The following is a 25,487-nucleotide window of genomic DNA, read 5'->3' on the forward strand; positions in this document are numbered from 1 at the left end:
TAAATCATGTGCTGTGCTGTTTTTTCTCTCTCTCACTGTAACTCGGTTAACATGTCAGCCTACAGGCCACGAGCTATATCTCCCTTTTCCTCAGCTCACCTCTCTGAATCAATGTCTTCTTCACTCTTATTCCCAACAATGGCTGAGGACGTATCTGTGTTTTAGCACTAAGTTGCACCACACACACACACACACACACACACACACACACACACACACACACACAAACACACAGAGAGAGAGCGAGAGAGAGAAAGAGAGAGAGAAAGAGAGAGCGAGAGCGAGAGTTATAAAAGGTGTTTCGTTGTCATATATTTGCTTGTATTGAGGCATCAAACTGTCACAGACCTCCTGTCTCTTCTGCCATTTTCTTCTCTCCCCCTCTGTTCCTTGTATGAAGAAAAAGTATTTATTTTCATTTATCAAAGCCTTTTACCCCTGAGAGAGAGAAAAATTGCAGTGTCTGCAATACTCAGTGTGTGTGTGTGTGTGTGTGTGTGTGTGTGTGTATGTATCGGGGGATGTGGAGGAATGCCGGGGGTTATTATGAAGAGACTGAGATGCGACAGGAGATTCCTCTGATTGGGAATAAAACACCATCTTATCTATTTAAATAAACCCCACTGCAACTTCATCATCATCAACACACACACACACACACACACACACACACACTGTAAATAAGAAGGCACATGCAGAACGACACAAGAAAGTAAAGACATTCACTGAATCACACACGTAAAAAAAAGTGCAGAAGACGGCAAATCTATCCATGTAAACAAACACAAGAGCAAATTCACAAAGGGATTTGTAGTAATTAAATTGCAATGATTGCCCTATTTTAGCTTTCACTTTGAAGATGAAAAAATACTGAGGAAAAACAGTCCTAATAGAACATGAAAAGACCATCTAATTATTCAAAGGAGAGTAGTTACTGTAGGAATAAAAACTAAGATAAACAAATAAAAATGGTTTTGTGCAGTCAGCAGAATAATGCAGAGGAATCATTCAAAGCTCAAACAAAATCATCCTATACTTTGATTTTGAATTTCCGGTGAGCTACGCTGTGATAAACCAATCAGCTGTGATCATCCTGGCCTCCAACACTGACCTGCTGAACTTTGACCTCTGGATGACCAGAGCAGCAGAACCTGTACTTGACCTGTGACCTTGTGGCATCTTTAATAACCTGCTCACTCTGCTTTGCTGGAACACACAACTGCACATATGTCAATAAGACAAGAGGCAAGCAAAAGATGGATGCAGCTGAGCCGTGTGTGTGTGTGTGTGTGTGTGTGTGTGTGTGTGTGTGTGTGTGACAATAAACAGTGAGAAGTGAAACAGTGATGTATGTTGGTCCTGCAGTCTGAGTCTGCAGATGTTCACCCCAGGTGGTCTGACGCTAATAACGTTCCACTTTTTACAGGCCCTTTAATTCACTCGAGATAACGCCACATAAAATATACAGTATGGAACAGTGTGATGCACCCACAGATCAGCACCACCAAAATAAACTGAGTATCAGAATTTTTAAAGGAGCTCTCTGTTAATTAAAATTTTGACCTATTCTATTTAAAAACCTCTTCCCATTCTAGAAATATGCATAAATAGCACTAATTTCTTTGCATTTTTTTCACCTTAAAGAACTGACGTAGAGGTGTAATTAGAGATAACTGCATAATCTATTTATTGCACCTGCTGTGTGACTTTTATGATTATTTGATCAATTAAATGTATCTGTTGTATATGCAATAGACGACGGACCTGAAGAAGCCAGTGACCATATTCAGTATTCACACATTTACCCCATGCGTGACATAAAACATGGGCTATCCACAAAGTAAACATGCATCTTTGTATGTGATAAACTCTTTTGATTTATTACTAGGAGCAAAAAAAATTGCACTACTTCAAAAAGATGTCGTATTACAGTCTGACGCCTTGGGCCTGTTGTAGATATACTGTTCATGTCACTATCATTTTTTTCAGAGTTCTCAAAAGTATATCGCTGCTGTCGAGCGCAAACCTCACACCTACAAACGTGCTATTTTTCAGGAATTAAAAAAAAACAACTGTTTTTAAAAGTATTTGATGGAGATAGGAGGTTCACAGAATTAATATAGAATTAATTCATGAAAAAAAAATGAAAATAGTGAAATGTGGAGGCACAAGGTTTGTGCCGACAATGACGATATGTGTGTTTTAAAGGGAGAAAGTGACACAGAGAGGATGGAGCTGATGTGGCCCCCTTTCCCTTCTCAATTTATCTAGCAGGACGTCATGTGCACACATGCTAAAAGTGAGCACGCCCGGCTGTTTGCTCCTCCTTCCCGCGTGTCTCCTCCCTCTCTGCCCCAAGAGCAGATGAGAATGAGAGAAAGTGGGAGATGGGGACGGGGCAGCACCCTTCCTACCGCAGATTCGTGTAGTGAAAAAAAGAAAATTTGAGTCTAGTGGTAACTTCTTCAGGGAGTAAATCAAAAGAAACTAACTGCACAAGCCCTCAGGCGCAGCTACTCCAATCTGTTACATTATATTAATATAAATAATCAATAATAAAACTACAGGCTTGAATAGAAATTTGTCTGTGACCTTACTGCCAATGAAGTCAGGAGATAAAAAACTACAATATACAAAAATAAATTTTTGCATATTTGCACAATGTATGACAAGAATTGAAAGCTATCATCCCCTTCAAATTCTTTCAAGAGAAAGAAAATGTTTTATAAAGCAAACAGCTTACATTACTGATGTTACTAGAAAGCAAGTTGGCAGCAAAGATCAGAGAGAACATAGAGACTCACACTGTCTGTCTGCTCAACTGGAAAAATGAAAGAGTTTCCCATGCTAGTCAGTCTCTGGCAACACTTCACATATAACACAAAACACACACTCAGAGTGTTGACTTTGTATTCTAGTTCGGTTATTGTGTACACAATTTATTTCTTCACCCAGAATAGCTGCTCCAGTCGCAGGCATTTGCTTTCATAATTATATCACTGGTAAGACCATGGACAGCAAGGTCCTGCCTTTGTGGAATAATACACACACACTCAGCTATTAATTTTAAATATATAGTGACTCTTTAAACAGCAAACACCCCCTCAAACACGCACACAGAGTAACTGCTGATTCCTAATCTTTAGTTATCATATTCCCTCTGCAGCAGGAAGCCTGACTAACTTAGCCTCTCTCAATGGTCTCATTGTAAAGACACCTTTAGTCAGTTAGTGGCCGCTGTCTTTAGTGAATGAGAGTTCAGACTGTCGGAAAAGAAACCACAGCTTGTCTCCTTCCCACTCTTCTCTTCTTCTCCCCTCGTCTTCTTCCAGCCCATTTAAAGCGTTTCTTTTTTCTTTTTTTGTCATGAATCTTTAATCAGCCTTTTTAAGTGAGTGGGCAGACTGAGACTCCGCAGAGCGCTGACCCACGCTGCTGAAACACACATTCTGATGTAACTTATACAGACGCTGCACAGGTTAGACCCCGCTCACATCCCAGGACCTCTCGGAGACTTATGTCTGATCAGCAACTAAAGCTCACAGTTATGTGTCTCAATTTCTATGCCAGCGGGTCAAAAAGGCAGAAAAGAAACCAAGTCTGTTGGAATTTAGACTCTGCATTAGACCAATATTTCCATCTACATTGTGACAAAAATAAAGGATGTTGTTAATTAAACGCCAGCATTGTTTGGTATCTGGAAGAGCTGCATGCGGAGCCATCAGTGTGTTTGCTCTCCTGTTTCGACGGAGAGAAAATCTATCAGCAGGTACCCAAAGGAGAGAGAGAGAAGTGATGGTTGTGTATGTTCAGTCTCTGCATCTCTTTCTTTGTCATGACAGAAATGCATGTGCTTGTGCAGGGTTGCACTCAGCTACAGACACACAGACAAACACAAAAACACACACACACCACCAACAGTAAATAAAGCAGTGCAGTCAGGTCACAATCACAGTAAACTACAGCAACGACTACCATCTGTCTCTTTGTCTCTGCCTGTAGGAGTCAATGAGCCTCGCTGGCAACAGTTCATACAACACTGCCCAAACACAATAACATTCAACATTGTGTTTTTTAAAAAATGAAAGAATAAAAAATCTGTGAAGGGGTGCAGGCGATTCATTATTCCTCTCCCTCTCTCTTATCACTCTCTGGTTTCCTCTTTGCCTGACTCTGTCCCTCCTTCTCTTCCTGTAAATGAGTGATTTATCAGCCTTAATTGCTGGCAGTGGTTCATGTGGTCATGTGACCGCAACATGACAGCATGTGATAAATACACCCTGGAAATTAAACCCTGCTTTGCAAACAGAAAACGCGCACTGCTTGCACCGCATCTGCAGAGCAGGAGTGTGTTCGGATGCTGACAAAAATAGAATTGGTCTAATAAAAGCATCGCTTTAAAAACAAAATCTCAGCTCACGATGTGCTTTAAAAGCAAAATGTTGTCGTAATAAAAGACATTTATCAAAGTGAGGCAAAGGGCAAAAGGGAAAAATGTACAATCAATAATGATAGACCAAGTAAATCTATTGTTATAAGGTGTTTCACAACGGTGCCCCATAAACACTGAATAAACACACACACACACACACACACACACACACACACGCACACACACACGCACACACACACACACACACACAGCCTACAGTAGAATCTATCACTGTAGCTCACGTTTTCTCCTCACAGCGTTCAGCAGCAGGATGCTGACTGAAGGGCCTGCAGTGCTCAGTTCATGCATCTTATTGTTACATGGAGCCAGTTCTCAACCACTGACCTTTTTATTTGCCGTGCTATACATTGTTAAAATAATGTATGAGGTGTCTAAGCCCAAGCCACTTCATTGTGTTGTGTTATACACAACTGGTACGTGTGTGCATGTGTGTGTGTGCAGGCTACATGGATTTTTGCAAAAATAATAAATGATAATGCACAGAAGTAAATACATGTTTGATGTCAAGAGACTTAAAAATTTTTTTAAAAAGTCATCGTTTCTGTGTGTGTTATAACATGCAACTGACTTACGTTTAAGAGTAATTTTGCATGTTAGGACTGATGAAAATAGATTCACATCATCAGTGCTGTGCATGTTCAGGCGACATCCTTGTGTTCCTTGTTTATAGACGGGCAGTAAAACATATTTATTGCTGTGCTTTTGCTCCTGTCATGTGGCAAATGCTTTTTCTAAATGTAACGTCATCTCCGGTTTTGTGGGTTCAAAACTGTAAAAATGGAAAAAAAATAAAGTAATTTTAAATATAAAGAGAGAAAACAATAGGAATGTACAGGCATCAACATTTAAAAAAAACCCAACATGATTTAACTTTAATCCTGTATTTAATCCATTTTATTCTTTTCTAATTCAAAAATAGGTGTAGCCGAGCTAGAGACAGACTTGACACACAAATAGAGATTCTTTTCCAAGAAAAACACAATATAGATTAACCTGTTCTCAGGTGTGTTGCAGCGCACACAAAAATAGAAATGCAATAAATTATATCATTAGACCTTTATCCATCCAGTTTAAACATACTTCAATACCAGAATTTCAGCTACAAAGTTGCCTTTTCTTCAACAATAATTAACTTTCCTCCATTACTCCGAATATTTAAATTGCAATCCATTAACAAGCTACTTAGACTCAAACCTGATCTCTGTTTTGTTGTCTCTATAAGCTCATAAAAATACAATTTATCCATAGTGTTGTGCGCTGTGATCCGCCACCATTTTGCTGCCTCACTAATCTCTTTTTCTGATGAAACACAGAATTCAGGAGACAGAATAAGAGGGACAGACAGAGAGGAGAGACGGAGGCAGACAGTAGATAGAGAAGCATGGAGCCAATCTCACCGTCTACCTGACAGACTATCTGTCTACCTGCAACATATTAAACATTTGACCTCTGCAGGAGTTGCACCAACTATGGGACATGATTTCACAGTTTGGACAGAAGTTTGGCAAACTTTGTGTGTGTGCCGCTTTTGTGTATATTTTTTGCAGGTTTGCATATTGCATATATAAGCGCTTGTGTATAAACAGGTAACAGAGGGGGAGGGACAGCAGAATGACTCCAGCACCTCTGCACCTTCCCTTCCTCCTTATTTATTTGTCTGTATTAGTTAGCTCCTTCTCAGCACTTAAAATTAATGTCATCCAGCAGAAAATAGAGGCTGAAAGCTCAAATTCAGCACTTTCCCAGCAGCCCGGTTATTTATCAAGCTAACAAGGAGAAGATGCATCCCGTTTCAGCCGGGCCCAGGAAATATGTGCCATTAAAGCCCAGAGCTAGTGTTTGAGGGCCAGCGAATAAAAGTGAAGGTGTCAGGGAGAGGGGATGGACGGCATCGCCAGCAATATGGATGCAGAGAGACCAGCAGACACATTTATATAAGGGGACAATAGATACACTCCAGTAGAAGCTCGAGAAGCGAGAGGAGACACACAGTCTGTCTACCAACGGTGCAGCCACAATACATACTCTGCATGTGCTGCAAGTGTGTATATGAAGTGCTGATTTGCTCATGGCTATAAAAGACGATCCTTTAGGGGATACAGAAGACATAGTTTGGAGCTTTGAATAAATCATGCGCTGCCAGAGTGAGCTTAGCGCTAATTTTCTCTTTAGGAGCCGGGTGTTGAAACACGTCCCGAGGACTGTTAGTATTGTGCCGTGTTAACATCTCTGTAGCATCAGGAGCTAAAGCCGGAGTTTTGGAATTCAATTAGATATTGGGTGCAGTGCTAAGCAGGTAGCATTGGGCGGTCACCGCAGGGAAGAGAAAGGAGGGGACGGTGACGCAAGGGGAGTGAGGAAGGAGTGTGCGTTTGTGAGTGTGTGAGGGGAAGGAGGCTGCAGGCGAGAGGAAGGCCCTGGGCTGCTGGCTGCGGTGATTCAGGGGAATACATTATATCACACTAACCTCCGGCTGATCACAAGTTCCTCTCTCAATCATGCTGTGAACACACAGTCACAACCTGAGGACAACAGTGGCTCTGAGGCCTACAGACACACACACACACACACACACACACACACACACACACACACACACACACACAAACACAGTGGTAACAGCTTTATAGTTAATTATGTTTGAATTAAACACCACAATCGAGGCTAAACAACTGAAATATCAGAGAGAAAATTGTATATTAACATAAGTTAAAAAGGGGAGCACGTTGATGTTTAGAGGTTTGGCTCGAGGGTGCAGCTTTCTCCTCAAGTATCATTGACTCTGTGGTTTAGAGCAAAGTAAAAACACACAATACATTTTTAAAAACAATCCAAATCTAAACACAGTTGTTCTGCATTCAATTAGTGTAACTTAACAACCGCGGAGAGTTAAATCTTTTTCCCTTTTTTGTTATTTCTAATCCAGACTCCAATTTTACTTGCTCCCTCTCTTTTCAGACCAGGCCTAATAATGAGCATACATCCTGCTCATATCCTCCCTGTCATTTGGATTTTCTGGATTGAGGGATGACGTCTGTGTCACTATCAGTGTAACGAGTCTCACACGGAGCAGCTAGTAGTTATATATATCCCAGGCAGTAAATGGATGGCGAAGTGTGTCAAACTGTGGAAGGGTGCAAATTCTTGTTGCTGCAGAATACAAAAGAAGCCAACACTCCTGCAGTGTTTTAGAACTGACAATTCAATACATATATTGATATTTATTGTTTATCATCTGAAATGAAATTGTGGAATTTTGCTTTGATATCACAAATGATCATACAGATTTTGTACTGATACTACATTCAGACAGATTTCTCCCCTGACATTAACAAGCCTCAACACATATCATGATCAGGGGCGTTGTCGTAGGGGGAATAGTGCGACTGATTACCCAAGGCCTTGATAGGAGTGGGGCCCTCAAAAATCCTAGAATGAAAATTTTGATGTTGTTCACATAATTTTTTTCTACATAATTAGTCCCATAACTGAAATAAAATTGGCAGAATGAATCAGTTGTAAAACTGAACTTTGTACAAAAAAACAGTGCAAGCTCTCTGCCACTCCTCTCAACCCTTAAAGGCGCAAAATGGTTCAGTCCACCCTGCACCAGTTTTGTCTGTAAACGCAGCTAAAGCTGAGTGAGTGACTGATTACGCTGCTGGAGCACCAAAATACAGTATGCTGTGATGTCTTTCACCAAGAAAGGGAAAATCGAGGTTCCAAAAAAGAACAAAAAAATGTAAAGCTCCAGAAAGGAAACTGACTTTGTTAAAAAAAACCCCAAAAAACAAAACAAAACAAAATGTAAAGGTTGCATGAAATGGATCAAGAGAGAAAGGGTGGGGGTGGGGGGTGCATAGAGACTGCTTATGCCTAGGGCCCAGAATTTGGTGCTACGCCCCTGATCATGACATACATTAACATCAATACTCTGCCTGGTTGATATTTATAATTTTTATGAACAGCTTTATATAATGACCATCAAATAGCAAAAGCTTTTCAGGTGTGTACATACACAACCCATGCACCCACGCAAACACATAAATGTATGCTCTCTTTCTTCCTCCCTTGCACACCTTGATGTGTCTGTGTGCATGTGTCCTTCCTCCTCTGCCATGACTACAAAAACCTGACCTGCCTGCTGTCAGCCACAGAGGCACCTTGCGTCCCTGCGCCCCCTCCCCCCCGAGTGGCCGACTCACCCCGTCACCACGAGGGGAAGACGAGCAAGGGGAGGAGGCGGTGGGATGACGGGGGATAACGGGGTAGGAAGAGGGACATCCCACCGCCTCCTCCCCTTGCTCGTCTTCCCCTCGTGGTGAGGATCATGGAGGGGGGGTGGGTGGGTGGGTGGGGGCTCTGAGGCTTCCTCTAATGTGCCCTCTCCACTCCCCTGCCTGTGACCTCAGAGCTCCTGACAGCCAGAAAGTGCTGAAGCATGCAGGTGTCCTAACGCTGCAACCACACAGATGCGGGCGCACGAACACGTGCTCCACACACACACACACACACACACACAGACGCAGGTGTCCTACCTTAGCAGCCTGCATTCTGTCATTTTTAACTCTTTCATCACCTCCACCCTCACTGGATATCAATACGTCACAAGGAAAACTGTGCATTATGCAGTCTATTTATAATCGGTCAGTGATGGAGTGTGTATGAAAGGCAAAACAAGCATGTGCTTCACAATGCTGAGCACAAGAGGAAAGTAGAGTATACTGTCTGCTGCACCGTAAAATTAGCCGATGCTGATGCTGTAGTTTTCCTCTGTCCAGCCTCTCTGTACAGTGTAAAACCTGAGGTGTCCAGAGAGTGTCCTGTCCTGTCTGTCTGAGCGTGTGTGTGTATGTGTATGTGTGTGTGTGTGTGTGTGTGTGTGTGTGTGTGTGTGAGGGGGGTTAGGGTTAGAGAGTTGTATTACAGTGGTGATGAGTCGCCTGGCTGCGAGGCTGATACCTCAGCAGCACCCAGCATTGACCAGGCCTTTAAATAAAGCCTTCGATCCTCCAGCAGCAGAGAAGGTCACCGCCTGCCTCTGGTTACCCTGCCTGTCTGTCTGCATCCACGGCCAGGAGCCCTCCTGCCATCCCTTCCTCCCTTCCTCTTGCCTCCTCCTGTTCTCACACCCTGGCGTGCATGTCTGCATTCAAATCCAGGTGCCTTCCTGTCCTCAATCCTTTCAACTTCTTCCCTAACTTTGCCTCAATTCCCTCCTTCCATCCTCCTTATACAGCCGTTTTCCGTCTGGCAACGTGAGAGTGCAAAAAGCTTGCTTTTGCTCGCTCCCTCCATCAACCTCAGCCATCCCACCATCCGTCTATCTGCGTGTCAGCCAAAAAATAAAAAATTAATGTACAGTGTTTGTCTCCGCAGGGAGAGCCGAGAGAGTCAAGGAGGTCAAAGGGTCAAGACAAAAGTTTTGGCCTCATCCCATGAGCACTGCGGATGTCACCATCCTGTCAGTCAAGCAGCACTGTCAGAGCCCCCAAAACAGAGAGCGGCGTAACATTGCACACAACAAAGGTTGAGAGAGCTTTTGATTGTCATAGAGCTAAATATAAAGTGAGAGAAAAAAAATGCATCTAATAAAGAAACCCTCCCAGGTGTCTGCTGTCCCAGATGGGTGCTTCCTTATTAAATGAAATCAATATAAACAAGTGGTTTGTGGTTTTGATTTCACTCAGAGGACTTACTTTATGTCTGAGTCATTATAGAAACTGTAGAAACTTGTGTCAAATTTATACTAATAATGGAAATATCTAGATGTTACAGAGCAAAAGATTTAAGTCTCCTGTTTAGCTGATTGTGTTCAAAATGTTTGAATGAAGAACAGAAAGCAGAAACCAGAAAAAAATTTCATATTTCTACTTACACTGACAACTGTGAAACCAAAAGTAAACAGTGGTTCTGAAGATTCAGAATTGTGCAGAAATCATGTGCAGTATCACAGTACGTTGTATATTTATATTGTAGTGTGTCTGAAATATGCTTGTTTGCAATTTATCTTTTTGTTTTGGAACATAAAGTGTACTTTTACAGGTATAAAGCTGAATTACAGGAAGGAGATCAATACTATGTGTAAATCCAAATTTTAAAAACTGTTTTTTAACATTGACGTATATATGTTTCCTAAATAAATTCGGACAACATCACTGATAGATCAGTTACCAAGAGACAATAATGTGCTGTATTTTTATAAACATGCAGCAGACTTGAAATTTAGAATGTGAGACTTTGCAGCTTCAAACTTTTCAATGCAGTTTATATATATTTTTTAATTTGTCACTAGTTTAAAATGTTAAATTATATTTTAAATGTATTTCATGATTTTGTGTGGTAAAGTCAAGGAGTGTCGAAGATTAAAAACTGAGCAGGAGAATTTACCTCAGACTCCAGGGTGGGGGGACGGAGAAGACACAGCTCTCTATCACAGATGAAGGAATTTTCTTGACGTCCTGCAAAAACAGGAAACAGAAATGTTTTATAAAACCCACATTCTGAACCAACAATACAGGGCACTCTGCCGCACATATAACTCACTCTGAACATTAAGTTATGGTTTTGTGGTTCCAAAACAGACCAAGAGTTTAAAGAAAAGAGACATAATGTAGAGAGCAAAGACAAAAGTTATTTTACAAAACCAATCCAGTCTTAACTAAATGACAAATTTGCGGCATTTTTTTTCTAGGACTGACATATGAGTTAAGTTCATAAAAAGCTATCAAGTTATTTAGAATTGTAATCAGCACATATTGAAAATAAAGGCAAATGTTTTAGATAAACAACCTCAAACAATTCAAAATCATTTCTAAACTTATAAATAAAGCAGCACCAAAGAAAAACAACACAAAAACAAAACTTAATTTCAATGCTCAGTCACGTAAAATTAATACGATATTTCAGCTAAACAGATGTCAGGTTTAAGATTTAAATGAAAGATTTAGATATGTCTTGTGATTTCACTAATACTCATAAAACGAGTCTTATATACTGCATTTTCCAAAACACACAATCACACACAGACACACACACTCACAAACACATGCACGCACGCACGCACTCACGTACACGTAAACATGCACAAACACACACACAAATACACACAATGCACAGTTTTTCAAAAGCAAAATCAATACACATTGGAAGTAAATCTAAAAAAAAAATTCAGGTTATAACATTATGATTGTATTTGATAATAATTATTGTATAACACTTCCATCATTTATTAAAAAATATAATAATAAATGCATTATTTAAAAGAAATAAACAATAATATAGAATACACGAATTGGTTCATAAATGACTGAAATTAAGCATTTGGGTAAGACAGTTCATCAGGGCCCATAACTACAGGTTTGGGAGCATGCATGTCTGACAGAAGGGTATTCACACATTTGTGTGTGAACATAACAGATGCACACATGTATGTTAGGGACGACTTCAGATAAAGAAACCTGCTTTAAAAACTGAGTGACGAATCATCCTGAAAAACTTTGCGCTAGGCTTCAGTAGAGCGAAATGAGGTGAAGGGGTGACAAAGTATATTAATGCCCCCCAATCCATCTTTAAGCAACAATGAGAACCATTCATTTCTCTGTAATCCGATTCACACTGGGGGCAAATGGACTCTGACCCATTCAGCTCCATAGGAGCTCCCAGTCACAGACCTACAGCAGAGACAAGTCTGCCGTCACCTGAAAAATGCTCTGAAACATAAACAGGAACACACCAGACTCTCAGGTGTACCTGTGAGAATTTACAGATTCAGCCCCACAGACATCAGTCTGCACGTAATTACACGTACCTATAGGTGAAGACAAACAAAGAGCCTGATAAACACACAGGGCCAGACACAGCGGAACATTCACACACACACACACACACACACACACACACACACACACACACACACACACACTGAAGCATGTACATTCTCCCACACATGCATGCACACCGTGCATGCATACTTGCACACACGTGTCTACCCTGTGTGCACTCTTGCTAACTCAAACAAGCATACACACACACACACACACACACACACACACACACTGGGCTTTATACAGGGGAAGCGAGGTCCACGTGCAGAGGGCTGCTACATGGCAGCAGTGTGTGGGGTCAAGGCCTTTCTCAGGTACAAATGAAAGGGAGAGGAGAGACTTTGGAAGAGCTGAACAACACTGTGGGTCACCTTGCCTGGCAAAGAGATCAATGTCTGTTTGACTGGCTGAGAGAGAGAGAGAGAGAGAGAGAGAGAGAGAGAGAGAGACTGACTGCAGTAGAAGGGTAAATCACCTCTCTCGCTTCATTGAGATGCAGGTAAAACACACAGGGGTCGGGCTCGGCTCCAGCTCCACCCTGCATAACACAAACTCATGCACACGCAGACTTTAACGCGCACACATAGACAAACACGCACACACACACAGTCGCATAATGCACTCAACACACCCCTCCCCCCCTCACCACGTCCGCTGCGGTCCAAAACACACCACTCCACTGACTCTGTGCCCTGCAACTCAACTCACTGTCGAAAACATCAACACAGCCTGAGCTATGTTTATCTGTGAGTCAGAATATTGTGATCACATATAATTAAATCATAATTAGCTTTCATCTATTGCCCTTTAGTGATGCATTCTGAGGAGAGCTCCTTATACAAGCAAATGCAAATCTAGCGTGTGAATTCCACCACAACATACACAAAACACGAGCCACATTACATGTGGCCATATGCACATTCTTTTACAGCCCAGCATTTACAGTAATCTCAATTCAACACAAGACTATAGGATTGGATCCAGACAATCACATTACCTCCTCTCTGCCCATGCTTCTATTTGCTGGGAAAAATCACCGTGTAAAGCCAATAAGATACATACAGAGGCAGCTGCACAAACCTTCTTTTCAGCTGCTGCATTCTTGCCACATGCACAGCCGCAACAGGGGGGGACAAGTTAAATTATTAGGGTTTCAAATAAATGACACATAACTCAGGACACTGCAAGACAGAGAGAGAGAGGGAGAGAGGCTCTGGCGTTGCAGGTCTAGATGATGGACGGACCACAGAGGAACATAAATGCAGCTGATTTAAATCAATTTAAATGTAAATGTTTATCGCGTGGAGTGATGCAGATGCGGATTGAGTGGAAGAGATTGAGATTGTTTCCTCTTTTGAATGTGAATATGTTTTTAACCCTTTGGGGAGAGGGGCTATCATGGGAAAGGGAGCGCTTATAGGGAAGAAGAGAAAATGACAATGTTGTGTTACTGTTGTGTTACAAAACGACATATGTGGCTCCAAAATAATTCCTAATAATACAAAAAAATATATTTTTTATTCAGCAGCGGGTGACAGCCTATATGAATTAATGATATAATGTACTGTATATATTATTATTACTGACACCTGCTTCTCTTAGGTAGTGTTCTAAGAAATAAACTGCTAAAAAAAACCAGTTCCTATCATAACGGTTATAAATCAAAATAGAGGGACCAGTGTAGCAACTTGGAGCTGCTCTTTAATAAATTATTGTAGTACTACAGGGAAAAAATAATGCAGCCTAATTTTTATTTTACGCTTCTGGCCTTTCTTTTTTTTTTTTTTTTTAATTGAGACACTTTACTTACATGTATTTAGATTTCCTTTTGATTGACTAAAAAGCCTGACAGTGCCATGATGAAATGACTAATTCCTATAGATTTAATGCACTCACTTAAAGCATACATACACCCATCCTCCACAAGGTCAAATAAAAGACAATGCCGGCTGGTTATTGAGCACTCACACAAATAGACACTAAAAAAAGTGCACACATCCTTTGTCCTATTAATTCTGAGGCATTAAAGCGGAGTACATGAGGATGATTCAAATGTCAATACTGATAAATTTCAAAGTGATTTCCCATAGTTGACCTGAAAGAGAGAGTCCAATATTGTGACAGCAGACAACTACATTATCTTTAATAACCTAATCATTGGACAGACTGCAAATGATCACAGTGTAGAAGTCAATATGGCGGGCCGGAGAATAGAATTACAGTTCACACTGATAAGATTAATAATGTGGCATGTCTGTGTGCTGTGTGTACACACTTTTTTATATGCTGCGAGTGAAAGAGAGGAAGCAAAAGGCGGAGGAAGAAGCAGTGAATCTGGTAGAGTGCTGAGAAATGAGGAGGAAGCGCTGAAATAATGTTTCCTGTGCCTTCTGTCCTCCTTCAGCACAGGAAGTGAATCAGTGCTACTGAATCCTCCTGCCCCTTGGTGTGTCTACAAGTCAAAACAAACAAGCAGAAAGCGTCCCACACAATTTCCACCCTTTACAATGATTTTCCACTTCATCATTCTTAGATATTGAATAACGGAGCTTAAACAATGGAAACCAATCTGTCCACCACTTCCAGGCGACTGTCCTGAGCCTGAGACAACTGAGAAAACTACCTGGCTCACAGAAGAAAAGGGTGCCGTGAAAGAAGTATAGCATCTCCAGTTCTAGGTTATAACACAAATGTAATTAAATAGCACACTATATTGACCTAATCAGATAGGAAGGCCATAAATTAGTGGACACATGCTCACTAAAAGGCCCTCTCCTCTCAGCTAGGAAGCATCTCTGATCGTTTATCATCTGAAAGGAGCAGGAAGGCAGCCAGCATCTCCCTCTCTCTCCTTCCTCTCTGTGGTGCTCTCTCTATCCCTCTAGCTCTATCTCTGTCTCTCACTCACTTTTAATCACAGAGAAAATCATTCCTCTAGGCATAAGGGGATCGTGCTCTCCCATCTTGTCCCTCATTCCTGGGCTTTCACGGGAGCTACGAGCCAGGTGGCTGTGCGAGTGTGTGAGTGGGACATGTACAGGTGAGACAGAGCTAATACAGAGTCTTCAACTCTGGCTGCAGACATGTCACCACTGAGGTGCATTTTAAAGTTTTCATGAGCTACACACACATTTAAAAAAAAAAAAAAAAAAAAACTCATGTTCATACAGCACATGCATGCACTCAGACTGGCAAATGTCCTGCAATGGGAAAAGATAATATCCCTCTTGCACACACACACAAACACACACACTGGCTTACAGCAGCATGCATTGTGGTGGCAGTGACCTTGTATGGCAGCCTAACCCTGTGCAGACTTTATCTCAGCCATGCTGCACTTCAGGACGCACTGAGTTCATCTGACTGCTTTCAGGAGCAGAGACACTCTGCAGGCCACATTCAGTCCAGAGCAGAGGCAGATTTTAACCCACTGGAGCTGTCAGTCGCTACCAAACCAAATTACTCCAAGTGCCTTCTTTGGCTTCCCTCTTTTTACTCTTCTCGGCATTTTTTTTTAATGTCACATTTTGTCAAATAAAGATCTTTACACTGAAGCGAAAGTGGTGGATTGCCTAAATACCTCGCGTGTTATAAACAAAGCGAAACATTTTCCTGGTTAAATATGACTTCAAGCATCATTTAAGAGAACAAGAAATTAGACAGATAAATTCAAACACGCACGGTATTATTATAAAGAGTTTGACTGCGTTAAGTTTATTTTCAGACGGAATTATTTGCGGGGAGTCAAAATTCACATTTTCAAAAAAGTTAGACATATTTGCGTCTAATAGTGAATTTGATCGTTTTTGTCTTCTAGACCTTTGTCTCCTGGTCGATTTTAAATGAAACTTGCCACCGATAATATTCAACAAGTGGACAGCTACCGAGTAAAAAGTGCAAGTTTACTCTAAAATCAATCATTAACTCAGCCTTTTCTAGGACACCTGCAGCATAATTATTAGGCCCCGAGGCTAAAATGAAATTATATTAGAAATATTGAGCATTGTGGTTTGATTTTTTTTGCGTTTTCACAGAGAAATTAAAGAGTTTTTTCTTTTTTAAATCCGCAACAGGTGAAAGGCGTCTCTTTTATTTCTTGAGAAGCAAAAGAAGAGAGAAGGAAATTGCTTTGAAATATTTCGTCGTGCATTTTCAGAGTAATAAAAAAGGAATGGAAAAACACAAATTAAGTTCAAGTATAAAATGATCTTGAAGCTGTTATAATTACGCACCTTGTGCGCAACATCTGCACCGCGCTTTAGTCAGAACCAGATATGTATAAACAGATGTTTAACATTATCTCAATGACATTTGCAATTGACATTTTCTTCTGTTTATGTTTCAGTTTAGATCGAGAGGAGATTATAAGGCTCAGAGTGTGTGGTGTCGCCTCGGAGACACAGTGACAAACAACATGCAAAAGTAAAGAGAACAAAAATAACAAACATTTTCAGGAGAATATTTCTGTTTCCATTCATGAAGATTTATTGATGAATGGTAGGTTCATTAAATTTCCATTTTAAGAGTGAACACGATGTCTGCTTTTTAATTGTACTGTCCAGACAATACATTTTACTGTTTAGAAATAATCACAAAAGACGCATTGCTGCATTAATTATTCCACAGCACCGGGAGAACATATAATTTCCATTCCCAAACAGTTCACAGTTTATTTACCGAATAACGCCCATAGGCTTCTGGGTAAACTTAATTAAGTTCCTTAAATGAAAGGAAAACACATTAACAGGGAACTGTAGAAAGAATAGATCATTTGTTGCACCAATTTTGCGTAACAAAGTGGCCTTTTTATAATTTACTTCATGACATGCATCAAAATCTGCTTCTGTTCTGTTTAAAGCATTTTATCTCCGGCCCCACTTGTTGATCGCAATAATCTATTTAATCTCTGCATTTGTCAGATACAATTATAATTATTCCGATGCTGCTCACCTTCATAGTAGGTTGTCTGTCAGTATAAATCAATATTAAGCACAAAGTTGCTTTATTCCACAACATCATTCTCCTCACATGGCTCCAAAAACAGCGTATAAAATATGTTTTTGAAGAGTCTATGTTCGCGGGCAACTTTTATGAAAGCAAGGTGACGGATGAATGCACCTGTTCACACTTTTTATCACAAATAAATCCCCAAAAAGGTGATGAGGCTGAACAATGCAGTCGTGGTATAATACAATCATTATACACAAATTCACAAAAACAAGGAAAAAGAAAAAAAAAAAGTAAAAACACAATCCGTACATGACCAGCATGCATGGCTTCACATAGGCTAACTGTTACAGTCTGACATCAAATGCCCAAACTTCTGAGTTTGGATGTTGTTGTTTTTTTCACAACACAAATAGGATGGATGATATGAAAATGAAATCATTCATATCAAAAATAAATTGACTTTAAACAAAAAATCTAAAATAAATTCACATCAAAATAAAGCTGCTGTGCCTGAGGATTGTTGAATTCCATAAAACAAATTTTGGGTGAAGGGAGCAGGATGGACGAGGCGCAGGATGAGGCGGACCTATATGCTCAGCAAAGCGTAAAGACATTTTATGCAGTGTGTCTGAAGTTGGACAGAAATCATTCTAAAATGTTTGTGGAAACCGAATTCGTATTCAGCCATTTAAACAGGCCCTTTTTTCCTTTAATATAACATAAATCAAACAAATCCTCGCCCTGGAACAAAATACTTTTAAAATACAGAAAAGGTGTGAAACTCTTTTGTCCTTAACTAATGCAGCTTTTACAAAACAACTTCAACAAGCACGCACAAACTATTTTGAGCTGCGTGAAAATTTTAAAGTTTTTTTGTCTGTTTCTTTGTGAGGGTCGGTTATTAAAACTTTTTCGGCGCCGAGACTCACATGAAAAACTCCGGGGATGAGGGGTTGTTGTCGCTGCTGGATCCTCCGTTTTCTCTGAAGCCGGTGCTGATGAGCTTCTCGTATTTCTCCTTGTAGGCGTCCCTCTCCCTGGCCAGCCGGGAGATCTCCTGCTTGAGGTGGTCCACCTGCTGAATGAGTTGCGTCTTCTCTCCCTCCAAGACGTGCCGCTGCTGAACCCGCTTGTACCGGCAGGACTGGGCATAGCCTCTGTTCTTTAGCGTTCTCCTCTTCTGTTTCAGGCGGATCACCTCTTCCTTGCTGACCCCCCGGAGCTGCCGGTTCAATTCCCGCACCGACATGGTCACCAGCTGCTCGTCCGAGAACCGGTCTTCCAAACGCAGGTGCTGGTGGGTCCCCCCCACGCCGCCGCCGGACTGAGACCCGGAGGAGGGATGGTGTGCCCCTGCGTGGTGGTGGTGGTGATGGTGGTGGTGGTGGTGGGGAGTCCCGTTCTGAGCTGCGGCTGCAGCGATAACCGCGGATACCACGGCGGCCGCTGATCCCATCTCCTCCCCGGCCATGGCGCCTCCTGCCCCGGCTGCGCCGCCGAACTGCTGCCCCCTGGCATAGCCATCGAAGGTCTGGAGCTGGTGACTGCTGCTGATCAGCGCCTCTACGGCGTCCTCCGGGCTAAAGCCCAGAGCCTCGGGGTTCAACTGCTGTTGGTACCCGGTCATCCAGTAGAAATCCTCCAAGTGTGCCTTCTGTTCGCTCCCTGATCCCGGACTGGGCGCCGAGAAGCTTGGCGAGGGGGGAACCGAGCTGCAAGGCGTGCTCATCGGGGTGGAAGATAGGGATCCCCCGGCGACCAGGCGGCTGCACTGGCTGATGCTGCGATCGGGCTCCACCGGCTCCTTTTTCACTTCAAACTTCATCAGATCGAAGTCATTAACATATTCCATGGCCAGGGGACTGGTGGGCAGGTCGGAGTTGCTCATTGCCAGCTCTGATGCCATCCTCTTGCTGTTGACAGTCCTCCAAAGGGGGTGAGGAGCACCTGTCAAAGTGGGCTGCTGAGACACGCACTGAGCCAGCTTGATTTCTTTATTTATTTTCTTCAAAACCGGAGAAAAGGTGGATTTTCACGCACTAATTGCGCAGCGCAGGTTTTGGTTTTGTGAGTCGATAAGTTTTTTTTCTCTTCAGTCTGTGTTGCACAGACGCATTGGAGCAGCGCTGTTTCCTCCCTCTCTCCCAGCGTGCGGGTGTCTGAGCGCCGCTGTCTCTGTTTCTACCATTTAACACTTCATGGCTCCTTTTAGGATTAGTGCGCCAAATTGAGGAGGTTCACGCACGTGTCCCGGGCAAATAGTTGCTTTGTGGAGGAAAAAAAAAAACTCCACCCTAGGATTGATAGATTTTTTTTCTAAGGCATCAGTCAGCCGACGAGTTAAAAAGCATTGCTTAGTTTTATAGGCGCCCTGACGTCATACTGAAATATGAAATTGACTGAGACTCAGCCAATGAGGAGCCCAGCCTGGGGATGTAATTAGCATAATAGTATAGAAACCAAAGTTTTCTGAACTGTCAGAGTCCATCAGCAGATTGACACATGAGACTTAATATTCATTCTTTTGTCACTTTGCATGGAAAAGAACAAAAGTGAGTAAAATAAAACAGATTCCGAGGATTAACAGAAGATATGAGATGGTAAATATGCATGTTTTTAAACTACCAAGTCGTTATAATTTCAACACATAGCCTATTTAATATTTTTCATATAATAATATAACTACTTAAATATTTAAATTTTAGTCATTTTTTGACAACAATATCGTTTGTTTCAGAACTGTCTGGTGATTGTACAGTCCTTAATCCAGCTCTCATTTAATGTGTCGATGTAACAACACTTTTGCACAGGTGTAATGCATTAATTATATAAGCAGATTTATAATTAAGGAGTCAAATTGATCTCAAAACTCGTCTCAGACAACAAGCTGTTTCAGTTACTCCACCCAAACATTAAATGCATCAGAATACATTATAAAGATTCTCATTAAGCGATAGATAAATATTCCACATATAGTAGCGGAAATATATTACTAGACAAAGCGGATCGTTGTGCGAGGGAGGTGAAAGTGAAAGGAGCATGGCTTGGGTCTGCTTGAATGACACTGTTTGGAAACCCAACGTCGCCACCTTTCGGCATAAAGGAAAACTTCACGTGGTTTTTTATAAGAGTGTGTGTCAAATATAACTGCTGTGCGCGGGTGGTTTTCTGCTTTAAATGTAAAAACATTTTTATGTCACTTTGTGGAGTCTCATCTGCTCCCTGTTAGTCTTACTGCTGGATATGAAGATTATTTAACAAGACAAGCATGACTCCTTATTATAAATAGAACATTTGTGGATTCAAAACAAATGAAAAAACTAAACTGACAAATTAAAAAAATATATATTTACATATATAAAACAGTACTTAAGCTATCCAAGAGTCATTTTCTTTAAGGAGACAACTGGGAACACATTCTCTTACACTTGTATTCACATTAAATGCAAGTCCTTGTCAACATAAAATCCTGTTTCTGATGTAATACTCTGCAGAGACAACACCTCCATCTGTGTCCTTCTGGAGTCTACACTCTCAATCCCATGTAATGATCACAGCGTCAGTGTTCCTCTCTCTTTCTCTCCCTGTCTCTCTCTCCTGGAGCACATTCCTCAGGAGTGGTGGCACATAAGAACAAACAATAAGGAGGGCTATACACAGAGGACTGGAGAGTAAATAAGAGAACTCTCCCTGGAACATGTCACACGGGGAAGCTTCAGAAAACTACAAAGCCGCCAGCAGATAATCCAACTCCCCGGTGTCCCGACGCAAGTAAATATTCTCTTGGTCCCTGTGACTGTTCATGGGGACTTAACGTTAAACAGGAAAGGATAAACATCGTGTTTTATTCATTAGAACACACAACAGAGTCCCCTCTGATGCTTTTGAATAAATATTAAACAGAGGAGGTGTCCCATCTGACGCTACTATATGTTGTCGCTCTGTTGTAGTGTGAATTCAGACTGGTAGTAAGATACACAACAGGGAAAGAGCTTCAGAGAGACTGTGAAAGATCATTTTCACATATTAGGTGGTGCTGCTTGTCTTTTAAGCATCAACAGGACATAATGTCTACTGCAAGGAAAATTATGTCATAACTGAGGGAGCTGAATAAAAAAAAATGATCCGGCTGCATGCAACATGTCATTTTTCAAGTACAATTGGCAAAATAAACCAAAAAACATAATTCCTTTATGGTATTTGTATAACTGTTTGACACACAAGCCACCAACAGGCACAGAGAGCCGTTAAAGTTGTTCATGGTGCATTCAGGTCCACATTTGAAGCAGCAGTAGACACTTGCTGCTGGGTGAGTTCTTGAGTTTGCCAGATCTCTTAAACCAGGATTTATCGGCTCAGGAGTCTCAAGGGTTAACAAGCAGAGTCCAGAGCCAATGCATCAGCTGTGTTACTGAGGGCTAATAGTCCTGTATGTACTGTCTCCCTTTGGAGTTTCGTGCAGCCAACTCACTGCCACCAAGTTTACCACTGTCTTTATCGGGGGGGATTTTTTTCCCCCCAACACCATACAGAGGTTGCACTTTGGCATATATACAACAGGAGGGGGGGTACTTATATAGTGTTTGTGCAGGGGAAAGTTAAAAGCATTTAGCTTTATATGTTTAAACATATTTAAATATATTAAAATATTATGACTCATTTCTATGCTCCAATTTGTGCCTTGTCTGGACCATTTTATGGTATCGTTTATCGAATTCTGTCAAAAATAAAAGTCCTCTGCTACTTTCATGTTTTTAGGAGAGACAGGTGCACATTTTACAGATACTGAGGTGTCCCCTGCATCCTCTATCAAAGTCTTCACCTACTTAAGAGAAATGCCAGAAAACAATCAGATCAGCTGTATTTTTTACTCCAAATAAAATGCTGTGGCTGAAATAACTTTTTTGACTCAAAATTGAGGCTGACATTCTGCACGAATGACACACCAAAATCAATCCTTAACAGCATTAATCCCTTGAAAGCCTAACAAATTGGCTTGATTTCTCTCAAAAACATGGAGAGAAGGCAATAAGCAACTTAACCAGCAATGACACAAATATTAGCAAGATAGTCGTGAACAAATACAGGAAAAAGTGAAAATTAGCCCCCCAAAAAAGAAAGTGAACGTGGACAAGAGGAATGACCTGAAAAGTGTACGAAAATAAAATAAAAAAATAAACACTAATACCACTACTACTACTACTAATAATAATGATAATAATAAATGTAAAGTATGTTTTTTGCTGTAGCCTAATTTTGATAAATAGTCAGAAATTATAAAAATAATTTTGTGGATATTTTATCCTTTTTAGAAAATGTTTAATCATACTCTTTCTTTTGTAAAAAAAAAAAAAGAAAAAAAAAAGAGGTAATTCTCAGGTAATTTTCCTGTCACCTTATACTAATATTTTGCAGTGTGCAGCACATTGTTGTTGTTGTTGTTTTTTTCTTTTTTTTAAAGAAATCAAACTAATTTATTCAGAAAACTGATGCTGAACCAGGTTTCAAAGAGTTAAATACTTGGAAAACTAATATTTGCATCAGTTTGTGAACAAAGAGTCGTGCAGTCAAGTGATTTTTTAATGAAAACATCCAACACTTTGACTCTTTTGTAACGCTGCTGATGCCCCGGCCTTAATGCGCACACACCAGCTTTGTGTTAATAGCCTGGCCTCTACATGTGGAGCCCGGCTACAGTACGTGTTAATGAGACACTGTCTGACCTTTCAGAGTTCACCCCAGGAGAACACTGATGCATCCTGGGTAAAGGATAACCAGTGCTCCCAGAGTTCCCTGTGATTTACTGACACAGTGACTTTACTAATTGTTACATCTATTAAAAACATCCTCATTACAGCATGACTTATGCGCTGCGTTGCAATAGACGTCACTTTTATTTTCGGCATGCTAACCTTTTGTTTGCCTCTGGGGTTCCCTGAAGATGTGCACATGTAGAGGATGCGCACAACTTGTTGTTTGCTTTGTTATCCACCTTTGTGGGAGAAATGTTTTGCTTGCGGGTGAAGAAGCAGGAACTACTTGTGAGGTCTGTGAAGTAAATAACTTACTGAAGACAAATAAGTCAGGTTACTCACCATGATATTATCTCAATGTCGTGTAAAATATTATCACAATGTCTTGACAAAGAAAGGAAATGAAGGATCGAGAGCACTGAAGAAAAAACTCATTAAAGCTGATTTTATGCATCTGCAAGATAAGCAGTTTATAACCCCACTTACACTATTCAAAATCTTAAGTGTGCCAAAAATAGCCAAAGACATTACCATATTTAACAGACAGTAACTTAAATAAAACGACTAGAAACTAAACTAAAGGATTTCTGCATGACCAAGATTATGCCTTATAATCATTCATTACATTCCCAATGGGAGGTAGGCTTCATATTCATTCTCAATCCCTGTTTAATGCCATATATTAAACTCTGGTGGCACCCCAAATGGGGGACAACCAGACGAGTGGGCTCAGCGGGCTCATCTGAGACACATTTAATTAGCAGGACAGAAAATGAAATGTTTCGTGGGGTCTTAACTAACTGTTGTATCTTTTGTAATAGAATGAGGAGCTGTGAGAAGCTATTACAAGGAGGAGCATGAAGAACGGTGCCACGCTTTACTCTGCCAGTGTTTTATAGGGGGGAATAAAAGAATGCATATTAAGATAATAAGTTTCCACATCACGGAAACAAAGTGCCATATTTGCAAAGTGCTACGTTTGAGAGAACAGGCTTAGTCACTCTCCCTCGCTCTCCCACTATCTCACCGTCCTGTTCTCCAATCCGGCATTAATCAGACTTTTACAACCTTTTCGATTCATTTACTTGCTCAGAAAGCAGGTAGCAGCTCAGGGTTTGAACTGTCTGTTTATGTGTGGACTTGAAAAACATCTGCATGGTTAATGGAGAAGAAACAGGCCCTCAACAAGTGAGTTTCATTATTACCTTGCATTGTACCTGCACTTACACAGAGAGACTGACAAACACTGTACCAAGAGAAAGACAGGACATGGGTTTACCAGTGTATGTTAGGGCTGCAATGATTAGTCAAATACTCAATTAGTTGATCACCAGCTGGCCACCATCGTTGTTAGATGTTGATATTTGTTTGAATTTGGGTTGCGATCACGTGACCAAAATTCAGTGTCAGGACGTCTAAAGCCTCCTGCAGACTGTGATATTTTAGCAATATTATAAGTTTAGTGCAAGCTGCACTGTGCGACATGGATCTAACAAACTTAGGTACAACATCAAGTTTGATGTATGCAGACTGTATGATGACGCTTTCTGAATCACAGGCCATGACCAATGTTCATCGACATCAATACGCAAGAGCAAAACGTCATCAGCATGCAGCAGCTATCTAAACCGCTGTAGCAGTAAGAGAAAAATGTAAACAAACATGAAAACCAAAAATCTACGTCATAAATTTATTGCATATAGAACATAAAAGTTCATATGTATTTAGGCATTTAAATTATCGTCAACCTGATTCTTATTCCACACGACATTTAATATATGTCAAATGTAAGAATACAACATTTTTCTTACATTATACTGAAGTGTGGTGCCAGCTGAGTATGGTTTCATTAGTGTATAATCACCTGAAGGTAAGGACTGTTTTGTTTTTAAACCTTAGAATGAACTGTTTATATCTATATAGAAAGCAGGTAATCTCCCACAGGGTTCGCTATGTCATTCTACAGTAGCCTAGGACAGACAAATGGCTCTAGATAGGATCATTCTCGTTTTGCATTTTTCATGTCAGCCATCATAGTCCTCCTATGTAGCTCTCCTATGCTGTTGTATCACATTGAACTGAATATCTGGGGGTTTTGGACTGACAAGACAAGACACTGAAAGCCACCTCCTTGGACTTTGAGAAACTGACATAGACATTTTAAACTATTTCCTGACATTTTAAAGACCAAATGATCAATCAAGAAAATAATGTGCAAATGAATCGACAATGAAAACAGTTATTTGCAGCCTTAGTGCATATTCAATAGAGAACCCCGGTTCTTCTGTTGCTTTTGCTTCATTTTACCTCTGCTTTGTGGCAGAAATGCTTAAGACTCCACAGTCAATCACACCCTTAAAGCCTCAAAATGGAAACATTCTGCAGAGTACAACACCAGAGCAGCAGTGTAAGATTCAGATTCAAATGACTGGATGCTGTTGATTAGAAACCCAGGCTGTGACACTCTCTCTCTGGCTGTGTGCCTGCCAGGAGGATGCTTCAACC

The 25,487-nt window shown here is 40.9% G+C and overlaps 1 protein-coding gene across 1 annotated transcript in view; it reads right to left on the reverse strand.

The window, feature by feature from the left end:
* The window catches only part of LOC121949919 (transcription factor Maf), an 87,305-nt gene extending 67,914 nt beyond the window's left edge, over positions 1-19,391 (reverse strand). The window contains exons 1-2 of the mRNA XM_042495783.1: positions 18,159-19,391; positions 10,844-10,914 (exon numbers count right to left, since the gene is read on the reverse strand). Of these exons, the coding sequence (XP_042351717.1) occupies positions 10,887-10,914; positions 18,159-19,135 (1,005 nt within the window). The 5' untranslated portion in view covers positions 19,136-19,391 and the 3' untranslated portion in view covers positions 10,844-10,886. The remainder of the gene's footprint in view (positions 1-10,843; positions 10,915-18,158) is intronic.
* Positions 19,392-25,487: the final 6,096 nt, after the last annotated feature.

This window comes from Plectropomus leopardus, chromosome 11 (genome assembly GCF_008729295.1).
Source record: "Plectropomus leopardus isolate mb chromosome 11, YSFRI_Pleo_2.0, whole genome shotgun sequence".
Taxonomy (NCBI): Eukaryota; Metazoa; Chordata; class Actinopteri; order Perciformes; family Serranidae; genus Plectropomus; species Plectropomus leopardus.